The 11,770-nt window shown below is 41.7% G+C and overlaps 1 protein-coding gene across 1 annotated transcript in view; it reads right to left on the reverse strand.

Annotated features, from left to right (window-relative positions):
- Nucleotides 1–1,076: 1,076 nt before the first annotated feature.
- Nucleotides 1,077–11,770, reverse strand: part of LOC122559510 (A disintegrin and metalloproteinase with thrombospondin motifs 20-like) — a 373,826-nt gene continuing 363,132 nt past the window's right edge. The window contains exons 37-39 of the mRNA XM_043709081.1: nucleotides 8,868–8,959; nucleotides 2,664–2,768; nucleotides 1,077–2,152 (exon numbers count right to left, since the gene is read on the reverse strand). Of these exons, the coding sequence (XP_043565016.1) occupies nucleotides 2,063–2,152; nucleotides 2,664–2,768; nucleotides 8,868–8,959 (287 nt within the window). The 3' untranslated portion in view covers nucleotides 1,077–2,062. The remainder of the gene's footprint in view (nucleotides 2,153–2,663; nucleotides 2,769–8,867; nucleotides 8,960–11,770) is intronic.

Consider the following 11,770-nt stretch of genomic DNA (forward strand, 5'->3'; position numbering starts at 1 on the left):
TATCCGATCATGTATAGAATAAGCAATGGTAGCTGATGGGGTAATAATGGAGAACTAACACAATTTTAGTAGGTAATGCATATGCACAAAAATATCAAAATAAATAGGACAGTGCATAAATATATTACAACATAATAAAATATATTTCTTTTTATATACATCTTTTTGCTAAGAGAGGTAGCTTTTCCACTCCGGCCAGTTTTCATTACAGACTCTGACTGCTTTGGTTTTCTCTCTACAACTATTCTTTTAACTGGAGGAATTAGATGCTTTTTTTGGCAATAATAATTCCTAAATGCTTTGGTGTTATGCAATCAGTGGCCAGGCCCAGTACTGTTGCATCGGTGTTCGAGTTGGTCTCTCGTCTCTGACACCAGAGCTATGATGACATAGGAAGATATGGAGGCAATATTCTTTACTGCAAAATAGTTGTTGAAGCAAAATATATTCTGACAACCGCTCTTGGTGTCCAAAGTAAAAAAAAAATCACATTAGCAAATTCAGTGAGGGGGCTATAGTTCACACGACGGATGTGTCAATGCAGTTCCATCACCATTTTTTTCCATCCATCACTGGATAAGGAAATGAGTGTGAATCTGATTTTTCTCCACAAGAGAAGCAAACCAAATTGAGGTGAGATGAACAGAGTTAGATGATTCACAAATCCAGTATGGTTGGATTTATAGGGCAAAGTGATGTTTCTCCGGTTTACGATACATGTCTCCAATTTTTTTTCCTCCCTTGGGATTGATGCAGTTCTGACAAAAGTGAAAACTGTTTTGAACACAGCTGGCAAAAGAAAACAAACTTGGCTTCCTTACATAAAGTACTTACTGCAGCAACAAGGAATAGCCACAGTGATCTGTTTTAGAGCACAATATACCATGGTCTGCCATTCTGTTAATCCTTGTTCCCACATCAGAATTGCGAACTGCTAGACGAGTAGAGTCCTAGAAATGTACAGCATGGAAACAGACTCTTCAGTCCAACTCGTCCATGCCATCAAATATCCAAACCTAATCTAGTCCCATTTGCCAGCACATGGCTCATATCCCTCCAAACCTTTCCAATTCGCGTACCCATTCAGATGTCTTTTAAATGATGTAATTGTATAAGCCTCCACCACTTCCTCTGGCAACTCATTCCAGTAAGCCCAAAACCCATATAAAGCCAACTTCTTTGCATTAGCAAGTGTTCAGGTGATCTGCGTTATTTACAATACTTTTCTGTGATTTGAAGTGGCAGTCAGACCAGCAAACTGAACCTCATGCACTTTAAATGGGTGCAAAGTACTGCTCCCAGCAAAGTCAAAACTGTTATACAGGTAGCAATATCACCAGGACAACATGTTGTTGCTGCCTTGCATTAAGCAGCGAGACAGCAGAGACAGTGACTGAGTTGATGTTTTAAACATTAGCACCTGTAATGTTACCACTGTCAAGGTTTTTCTCATTTTAGTATAATACACTTATTTTTAACTTGTATGTTTACACAAAATAACAGACTCGGGAAGTTGAAGCTCAAATCTTTTAAACACCATCATTGTCTTAATTTCACTCCTTCAAAAAGATACCTTCCATTCGGTAATACGACATTGTCACTGATGTGGTATGTTCTATTAATGTGACGGTTTCAGAGTTAACAGGGAGAGGAGGGTGATGTTTAGGGATAGCAGCCAGGATTGGAAAATCGAATCTGCCCAGACAGCCACTGCAAAACATTAAGCATTGCAAAACATTTGGTTTCTCAAAACAATGCCATGAGCACTCTTCCCTTCCTATCCTGTACCAGGGGCATATAAGCAATTTCAGATATTCCTTGATGTTCAAACTGTCTGACCTGGACTTTAACATGGCAGGGAAACTAGCAAGCTAATAAAAGAATCATTGCACTCTTAATAGCTGCCATTGATGAGGCAATGAACATTAATTCCTAAAGGTTGCTGGAATTTGTGCTGGTTCATTATCTCCATAGTGATGAATTGCCTCCAGTCAGGTCCCATTCCACACAGTGGGTTAACTTTTTCCTTTAACTTCTGCAAACATCACATCACACCAAGTCTTTACTGGACTTGCATCAGAAGACCAGTACTTGTTTGAGGAACACATTTTCCACAGTAGCCACCGCATCTTCCATAAACCTTTGTGCCATCCTTTAAATAGAAAAAAGAACTGCATTTGTATTGTACCTTTCACAGAAAAATAGAAACTAAGAGCAGAAGTAGACCATTTCTGCCCCTCAAGCGGGCTTTTACATTGCATAGAATCATGGTTGATCCTTCATCACTAAGCCACATTCCTACTTTATCCCAAAATACATCATGGCGCTACAATCTAAAAGTCCCTCTTCCACCCTTCTCTCCCTCCCTCCTGCTTCTGCGATGACAATACAGGGTTTGGGGCCGTATCTGGGTGGGATGCTCTTCAGAGAATGGTGAAGCTTCTAGGGGCTGAATGGCCTCTATGATTTAAGGCCTGTATAACTGGCTTTATGCAGTACTCTAAGTCAGCGAGCATAAAATAATCAGGATTTGGTCATTTCATTGTTATAACTCCATCTTTGACAACACCACAATTTTAACTTGTAATAAATGAACATAGCGTTTTGACTGCAGTTTCAACAAGATACAGCACGTGCAGCTGTTTCTGGCCTCAGCCTCTTACCGGTGATCTGTGTACATTGACTGTAGCGTAATTTCCCTGTGCAATCCATTTTGATGCTTCTGATATTTTCAGGCCAGTACCACTTAGGTTAATGCTAAACTGTCCCTGAAAAGCAATTTGTCCAACATTGATGACATTAACAATTTTAAATAAATAGCTGCTACATGAATGCAATAATAACGCTCATGTTTAAAAATCACCCAACAATTTTAGTATTCCTCAAAGACATGTTTGTCAGAGTAAAGTCACCATAGACCATTGTCCCTGCCACACCACAGGACTCCTCTCTCAGCGAGACAGAGATGAACTAGCAGTGATTTAACCAGAGGGTAACCTTGCTTCAGGTGAGGGGAAGAGGTTAACAAGGAGAATCCTACATAGTAACTTTAGCTGATGCCATAATTGAAACGACACTGTTAGCATCATTCTGCATTGCAAACTAGCTGTCTAGCCAACTGAGCTAACCAACACCACCCCTCTCCACCCCAGTCAGAAGAATGCTAAGAATAATGCTGATTCTTTTCAGAATAAACAGTTTTTTTAATGAATTCTCTTGTGAAAAGTTTTCCACACCACCTTTTTTCAGAGAACTATTCAGAAGAACTAGTTTGCACAAACCTCCTGATTTATTTGCCTGAAGTTTGTATTTTTCTCCCATTTGGACTAGAATTGTCTCCTGAAGGAATCTCATTATATGGCAGGGAGGAAGTTCGTTTACCCATCATTGCCGAAATAAGTTTAATTTTTATTGCTCTTTCATTGTTGAATTCTCATTTCAGGCTAACTTTGACTGAATTGATTTTCCTACTTTAAACTTCACAAGCTTGCTGAACGTTTCTCCCTGCACATCTCTTCAATAGTTTACAATTCACAGCAGGAAGCAATTCATTACATCATTGTGCTAGCTAATCAAAAGGATTATCTAAGATGATCCATTTATCCCTTTCAATGTCTTGTGTAAATATCTATCAATTCCCTTTTTAAAGGCCATTATACATTCTGTTAGAGGTGGGCGAGAGGGTCAAAACATGAGAACAAATATATAAAGTGGATATTTTCCTGAAAGCTCTATTGCTACTATGTTTCTTATGATCATACTTGTATATTCAGTGGTACTGAATCACAATGGGATATTATGAGCATATTAAACTGGCATAGGTAGTGAAATTTCGCCTTTCAACAGATAATAGGAATGGCCTAATATAGGCTTACTCCAAGCTAAAGCGGGTCTGCATTGCAGGCCGGTCACTATCAACAGCAATCTGTAAAAATACACATTCTTAGGATTTTACATTTGAGAGTTTCTGGAATTCAAGGTTGAGTTTAAGATTCAGCGAAAATCTAAAACTAGAATGACCAAGAGATATCTCAGGTAACATTTTGTCAAAGACCTCTTATCCGTACTTAACACCGTATCACTCACGAGCTAGGAATGTGATGGATGCAATCAGAAATAACTCACTGTTCACCTCTTAAGGCCCCCTTTTGAGCCAACATCTACCATTGCAGCTGAACATAAAGATCAAAGTCTGGGAGATGGCCTTGCGCTTGCAGAAAAGGAACAGAAATGGTTACACAATTTTCCATCTTGTGGTCAAGCACTGTGCTTCACCTGTTTTCTTTGAAGGGGAAGACCACAATATCTAAAATAAAATGATCAGAATGAGACACAGATCTGTAATCTTTATTTTGGTCCAGCTCAAAACTGACTCATAAAGCCTGGGAGAAAGTGAGGACTGCAGACGCTGGAGACCAGAGTCGAGAGTGGTGCTGGAAAAGCACAGCCGATAAGGCAGCATCCGAGGAGCAGGAGAGTCGACGTTTCGGGCATAAGCTCTTCATCAGGAATGCCTGAAACACTGATTCTCCTGCTTTTCCAGCACCACACTTTTTTTGACTCTGACTCTGGATTAATAGTCGAGCAATAATATTGCGAGGCCATCACCTCCCCCTACTGATGCTATGTTTGTCCTACTGGTTTGAATTAGTCTTACAACTTTGGTTTCCTCTCAGGTCCCACTTTCTTAAAAACATGGGATCAGATGTGGCCGAGGTTTATCTGCAGTCATTATCAGCTATCTGTTGCTTGGTCAGCCCCCTGCTGCTTACTGCAATGGAAACCACTATCTAGCTGGAGGTGAGTGAGGTTTGAATGAGTGGATCTCACAATAGAGTTAACCCTACTGTGGGGGTAGGCAGGCATAAATAATGTTCTTTACTTCGGACCATTGAGCGAGCGTGCGAATGTACCTTGGAGGGATTTGAGAAAAAAAACACAAAGCAAGTCAAACAATGAATGTAGTGGTGAGCCAGGGGCTTTACAACAGATGTGATGGAGTCAGAAAGCTCGACCTGGGGAGCGGCTGGTGTGTAGTCATCACATGCACAGTGTCAAAATTCTACATCAGTGGAGTAAATTTGTAATGAGCACAACATAAATCAGTTCAACATCACTTGTCTCTTGTTTCCGCTGCATGTAAAGCAGAACAAAAAAAGCTCATTTGTGTTTTTCCTTCATCACTTCTGTTTAAGCTGGAATGGCAGTAAAAAGGAGCCTCAACTCCTGTTTCTAATGCCTGCTAGGCAACCCATTTTGATTAGATTTTATTTCACAAACTCTTAATGTCACAGAGCGATGAAATAATTATCGTTCACTACATTGCCAGGGGATCTTCATGTACACTCTGAAAATATACCACCTTTTTCTCCCCCAACAAAGAGTAGAAAGTTATAAAACGTAAGCTGTAGATCATGGCTTTGTATTGAGTGAGTTGCTGACTATATGCCAATTGTTGTTAGATAAGCTCAAAAAGCTGACGTTGGTAGATCATTTTTAGTCCAAGTAAATTGTCTAGATTATCTACATCGACAGCATGTTTATTCATCATGAATTTTCTGCTCTACACAACTGTTAGTTGGAAGAATGTTGTATCATGGAGATATGTGTGTGAACTCAACACATTATTTTGTGTGACAAGATGTGTTCTGAGGATTTCCCATCACCGTAAGTGGCACCATAACAAATCCTGCTTTCAACTGAGGGATTAAGGCATTCCCAGAGGCACCTCAATGAAAAGTCAGGATACTTGTGACTGCCTGGGAAAACACTCAAACACTGAGTTTCTCAGGGGTTTCCAGCTTAGATCCTCCAGCTAAAACCTAATAGTATTATAGACAGTGGTTCATTTATCTCATTTAGATCTAAAATTAGCCTGAATTTTCATCCTCAAAGTGGGTAGCAGAAGCTGGGGAAAATCCCTGGGGAGAACACCTGACCTGGCTGCACATCTTTGGGAGCAAGTGCCAACAAAGAAGCAAGTTTAATTGATTTTCCCCCATGCAAACTTTGGTTGTGGGTAAAGTGTTGGAAAAGGTTATAAGAGACGGATTAGGGATAGTCAACACGGTTTCGAGAAGGGTAGGTCGTGTCTCGCAAACCTTTTATTGAGTTCTTTGAGAAGGTGACCAGACAGCTGGATGAGAGTAAAGCCATTGATGTGGTGTATATGGATTTCAATAAGGCATTTGATAAGGTTCCCCACAGTAGGCTACCGCACAAATATAGAGGCATGGGATTGAGGGTGATTTAGCAGTTTGGATCAGAAATTGGCTAGCTGAAAGAAGACAGAGGGTGGTGGCTGATGGGAAATGTTCATCCTGGAGTTCAGTTACTGGTGGTGTACCGCAAGGATCTGTTTTGGGTCCACTGCTGTTTGTCATTTTTATAAACGACCCGGATGAGGGCATAGAAGGATGGGTTAATAAATTTACGGATGACTTTAAGGTTGGTACAGTTGTGGATAGTGCTGAAGGATGTTGTAGGTCAGAGAGGGACAATGATAAGCTGCAGAGCTGGGCTGAGAGGTGGTAAATGGAGTTTAATGCGGAAAAGTGTGAGGTGATTCACTTTGGAAGGAGTAACAGGAATGCAGATTACTGGGCAAATGGTAAGATTCTTGGGAGTGTAGATGAGCAGAGAGATCTGTGTTCATATACATAGATCCCTCAAAATCACCACCCAGGTTGACAGGTTGTTAAGAAGGCATACAGTGTGTCAGCTTTTATTAGTAGAGGGTTCAAGTTCCGGAACCATGAGGTCATGCTGCAACTGTACAAAACTCTAGTGTGGCCGCATTTTGACTATTGCGTGCAGTTCTAGTCACCACATTGTAGGAAGGATGTGAAAGCTTTGGAAAGGATTCAGAGGAGATTTACTAGGATGCTGCCTGGTACGGAGGGAAGGTCACACGAGGAAAGGCTGAGGGACTTGAGGCTGTTTTCGTTAGAGTGAAGAAGGTTGAGAGGTGACTTAATTGAGACAGGTAAGATAATCAGAGGGTTAGATCGAGTGGATAGTGAGAGCCTTTTTCCTAGGATGATGATCGATAACGTGAGGGGGCATAGCTTCAAATTGAGGTGTGCTAGATATAGGACAGATGTCAGAGGTAGTTCCTTTACTCAGAGAGTATTGGCATGGATCATCAACTTTACAGGTATTTAATGGTCATTGGACAGGCATATGGATGAGAATGGAATAGTGTAGGTTAGTTGGGCTTCAGATTGGTTTCACAGGTCGGTGCAACATCGAGGGCTGAAGGGCCTGTACTGTGCTGCTTTGTTCTATGTTCTACAACAACCTGAAGTGCTGTGAACTATTTTTTAAAGAAAACAACTGGCTTGAGTCAATAAACTGTAGAGTAGGACATGCCTATCCCACATTGGAACTTAGCAGGTTGGGATTGCAATCGGAACCTCTCCATATCCTTAAAAGGCATTCCTGGAAACTGAAAACACCAGGAATGCAGTCAGTAATCCCAGATTTGGGACCTACCTGTCATTTTAAGGTCATTCTGTCCCAGTGAAAGTCCAGGTCATTTTCCTTTGACATTTTCTACATTTAAATGAGAAGCCTAGTGAACGATGTAGAACCTTGAGATTTTTCATTTATATCACCCATGTTACATAAATTAGTTGCTGAATTTGCTGCGGGCTACTTTATTAAAAGAAGAAAATGCTAAATACTACACACCATACTTTCCCGTGAAAAGTGAGCTGAGACCACTTAACCCACCACCGCCCAACAGCAGGAAGAGTAAACACAGGAGGGCTAAACTTGAAAAAAATTATATTTTTGGTTTCCACGCAACTGCGTTCTTGCCATCACAATGTGGTGATTTGACAAGCCTGGCCTTCACACTGCTCCTGGCAGTTTTGTTTAACTGATTATGTTTTCTGCTGGAGGGTGGGTTTTAGTTGGTGACCTGACATCTGTCTGAAATCTCCATTCGGTCATCCCCTGTGGGCAGTGAGCTGGTCACCTCAAAAACCCTGCCATTCATTAGAGGCCCCAATGGCTGTTCTAGCATTCTCTTCACAAGGCTAAAGAATAACTTTTGTCAACCCTCCTTCCTTTATCTGTTTATTCAAGCAAGCAGCATTGTTATGGGCGCATCCAGGTTTGCAGCCTGTGGCGACACTGCATCAGTTACGCTGAGAAAATCCTTACCTGTTGTGTAAACTCCTTAAAAATACGGCAGTGGATTATCATGTTTGCACAAACAAAGATGTCAGAGAACCTGCAATAAAAAGCCACTGGACTATTTCCAACCCAATTTCAGCACTAGGCGTGCTGATTCATCTGCTTTTTTTACATTTCAAAATAAATAATTGGATTATCTAGTCCTGGGGGGTGTGGCATAGATATAACCACAAATTTATAATGGCCTTGCTTATTCTGAGAAGCTGTGGTCATTGGCTAATTGTTGCTATGCTCTAATTTCCCCCAGTGTGCTGTTGCTCCCCTTTGTTTGCTTGGCTTTGCATGCCCAGCTTTACCAGAACTACAGAGCACTGTGTCCCTTGGACAACTCACTAATGGAGCTACAGTATTGGTTGGGGTAGACAGGACACACCATCAGTATGAGTATCTGAGAGATCAGTTATGGAGTTAGAGAAGACTTCTTCTCTCTAACATTTCTGGGTAGCTATTCAGGTCTAAAGCCTTCAACTCGAGCTCACAGACTTTCACAGAGGATCCGAGGAAGCAGAAGAAAATTGGCCATTGCAAATTCCTGCAGGTTGCATTACGGAATAAAAACAGACATTATGGAAATTTCTGATCATGTGCCTATTTTTTAATAAAAATCTTTAAATGTATCCTTAAACCTAAGATTGCTTTGTAAATTGGAAAAGTAGATTGCTTACTTGGGGACACTTGGCAGCACTGTAACAATCTCCTGCTGTCGCAAATGGCACTGACCTTCCATGCACTGTCTGAGCAAAATGCAAATCTGTAACTGGAAATATTGAGAGGTCACAAGCATATTTCACAATACAGGCATCGTTTTTTTTTAATATGTAATCATGAAGATGTGTTGTGATCAGGATAGAAGGAATTCTTCAAGATAGTGTGCTGGCCCAACTATCTTCAGCTGCTCCATCTGTGACCTTCCCTCTACCGCAATGTCATAAATGGGATGATGACTGTTTGACATTCAACATCATGAACAATGGCCCCGATACTGAAACAGTCTGTGTCCATACATAGCAAGACCTGGATATGGACAATATCCAGGCATGGGATGACAAGTAACATTTATGCCACACAAGGGCCAAGTAATTATCATTGCCAACAAGTGAGAATCTAACCATCACAACTTCAATGGCATTACAATGAACATCCGGGGTGATTACCATTGACCACAAAACTATCCAGAGCAGCAATAGGAGGCTGTGGCTAGAAAAGTAGCTAATGCTCTGATTTCTATGTCAAACTCCCCAGAGCCTGTCCACCATCTCAGGCACAAGTCAAGAGTGTGATGGAATATTCCCCATTTGTCTGGACGGGTGCAGCTCCAAAAACAATCAAGAAGCTTGACATCATTCAGGACAAAGCAGCCCACTTCACTGGCACCATATTCACTCCCTCCAGCACCGCTCAGTAACAGTCTGCAAGAAGCACTGCAGAAATTCATCAAAGATTCTCAGCCAGCACCTGCCAAACCCACAACCAGACCTGCGAGCTCCTTTCCAAGTCACTCACCAAACTGACTTCTGGGTAAATATCCTGGAATGCCCTCCCTAACAGCATTGAGAGTCAACAGCAGGTGGACTGCAATGGTTCAAGAAAGCAGCTCACCACCACCTTCTCAAGAGCAACTAGGGACGGGCAATAAATGTTGGCCCAGCCTACGTTACCCACATCCCACAAGTGAATGTTAATAAAATCCTCTCCTCGTTTTGCCTGAACAACCTCAATGCCTAAAGGCAATTGACTATTCTTAATTACACCTGAATCACACTCCCCCACTCCCCAAAATATGTCCAGCCACCATATCCAGAGACACAGCTTACCTCTATAAATGGGTATCCTGGCTCCCAAAAGCACTGCACAGAAATTGGACCTTCTCTCAGCAGATTTAACATACACACATTGAAGGCCATGTACAGGGATGCAAAACGGCCACATCAGAGGAGGTAAATAAGGATTTAAATGACCAACTACTTCTGTAAAATGCATGTGCACAAAGGCCAGTCTGAATCCACTCCCACACTTTGTGGAAACGGTAGCTGCCATGTTTGAATGGGATTTCCCAAATCCACCTACTTCTGCCATCTGTGCCATGATGGACAAGGTCTCTTCATGATTAAAATGTGGATGTGGACTTCCATTAGATTGTTTCATGGTTATACTGGCAAGGTATTGCAGTACAGCTGACCAGGAACACTTTGCCTGATATTAGAATTACTGGAAAGATTTACACGCTGACAACCAACCTCTTTGGTCGTGTTAAGGCCTCATCTTCCATGGTCAAGTCCTAGGGTGGGACTGGAGAACAGAGCTTCTGGCTCAGAGGTAAAGGCGTTATCACTAAACCACAAGACCCCCTGAATGGTACCCTTCTTTTCTCACTCAGCATTTCTTCCCTTCCGAAATGTAATTGTAAAACAAAATTCACACTGTCACGTCATTTGAAAGAGCACATCATTTGTCCATCGCACCTGTGCTACCTCTCAATATCAGCTTTTCATTTCTCCAGCCTTTTCGCTAATCTCCTTCAATACTTTCTACTCCTTCCCTATATGCCCTTCCAAGGTTTTGTGGATTTGCTTGGACCATTATTTCTGAAGTACAGGTACACAATCCTTTATCCAAAATCCAAAACGCTCTGAACTCCAAAGCTTTTGTTTCTCCATAACAGGGTTGTTTGGCGTGCAAACGGTTTACCCAACTCCACACCCACTCGGCCCATATCACTCAGATGTGACGTCTGGGCGTGGCCCAGCACTGGCAGGCAGCAATTCTGACTCGGGGCTCACCAGGTGCTTCTGCTGCTCAGTAAGAGTTTTTATTTCATTGTTAAGCTGTCACTTAATCTGAAATCTGAAAAATTCCAAATTCTGAAAACCAGCTGGCCCCGAGGGTTTCAGATAAATGATTGTGTACCTGTATTTCACATTGTTACACTCGGCTTGCATAAAGTCTTCGCAAACACTCCTTTCTTTTGTTAATGATAATATTAAACAATAAATGACCGTTCACTAAAAAAACAAAAGAAGGGACTTAGTCACAGCATGGAAACAGACCCTTTGGTCCAACTCGTCCATGCCAACCAGATACCCTAAACTAATCTAGTCTCATTTGCCAGCACTTGGCCCATATCCCTCGAAACCCTTCCTATTCATATACTCATCCAGATGCCTTTTAAATGCTGTAATTGTACCAGCCTCCACTACTTCCTCTGGCAGATCATTCCATACACACACACTACCCTCTGTGTGTAAAAGTTGCCCTTCTGGTCTCTTTTAAATCTTTTCCCTCTCACCTTAAACCTATGCCCTCTAGTTTAGGACTCCCCTAGCTTGGGAAAAACACCTTGGATTTACACCTTATCTGTGCCCCTCATGATTTTATAAACCTCTATAAGGTCACCCCTCAGCCTCCAAACCTCTGGGGAAAACAGCCGCCATCATATTCAGCCTCTCCCTATAGCTCAAACTCTAACACTGGCAACACCCTTGTAAATCTTATCTGAACCCTTTCATGTTTCACAACATCTTTCCTCTAGCATGGGAAGCAGAATTGAAATGCAGTATTCCAAAAGTGG

The sequence above is a fragment of the Chiloscyllium plagiosum genome, chromosome 19, assembly GCF_004010195.1.
Source record: "Chiloscyllium plagiosum isolate BGI_BamShark_2017 chromosome 19, ASM401019v2, whole genome shotgun sequence".
Classification (NCBI taxonomy): Eukaryota; Metazoa; Chordata; class Chondrichthyes; order Orectolobiformes; family Hemiscylliidae; genus Chiloscyllium; species Chiloscyllium plagiosum.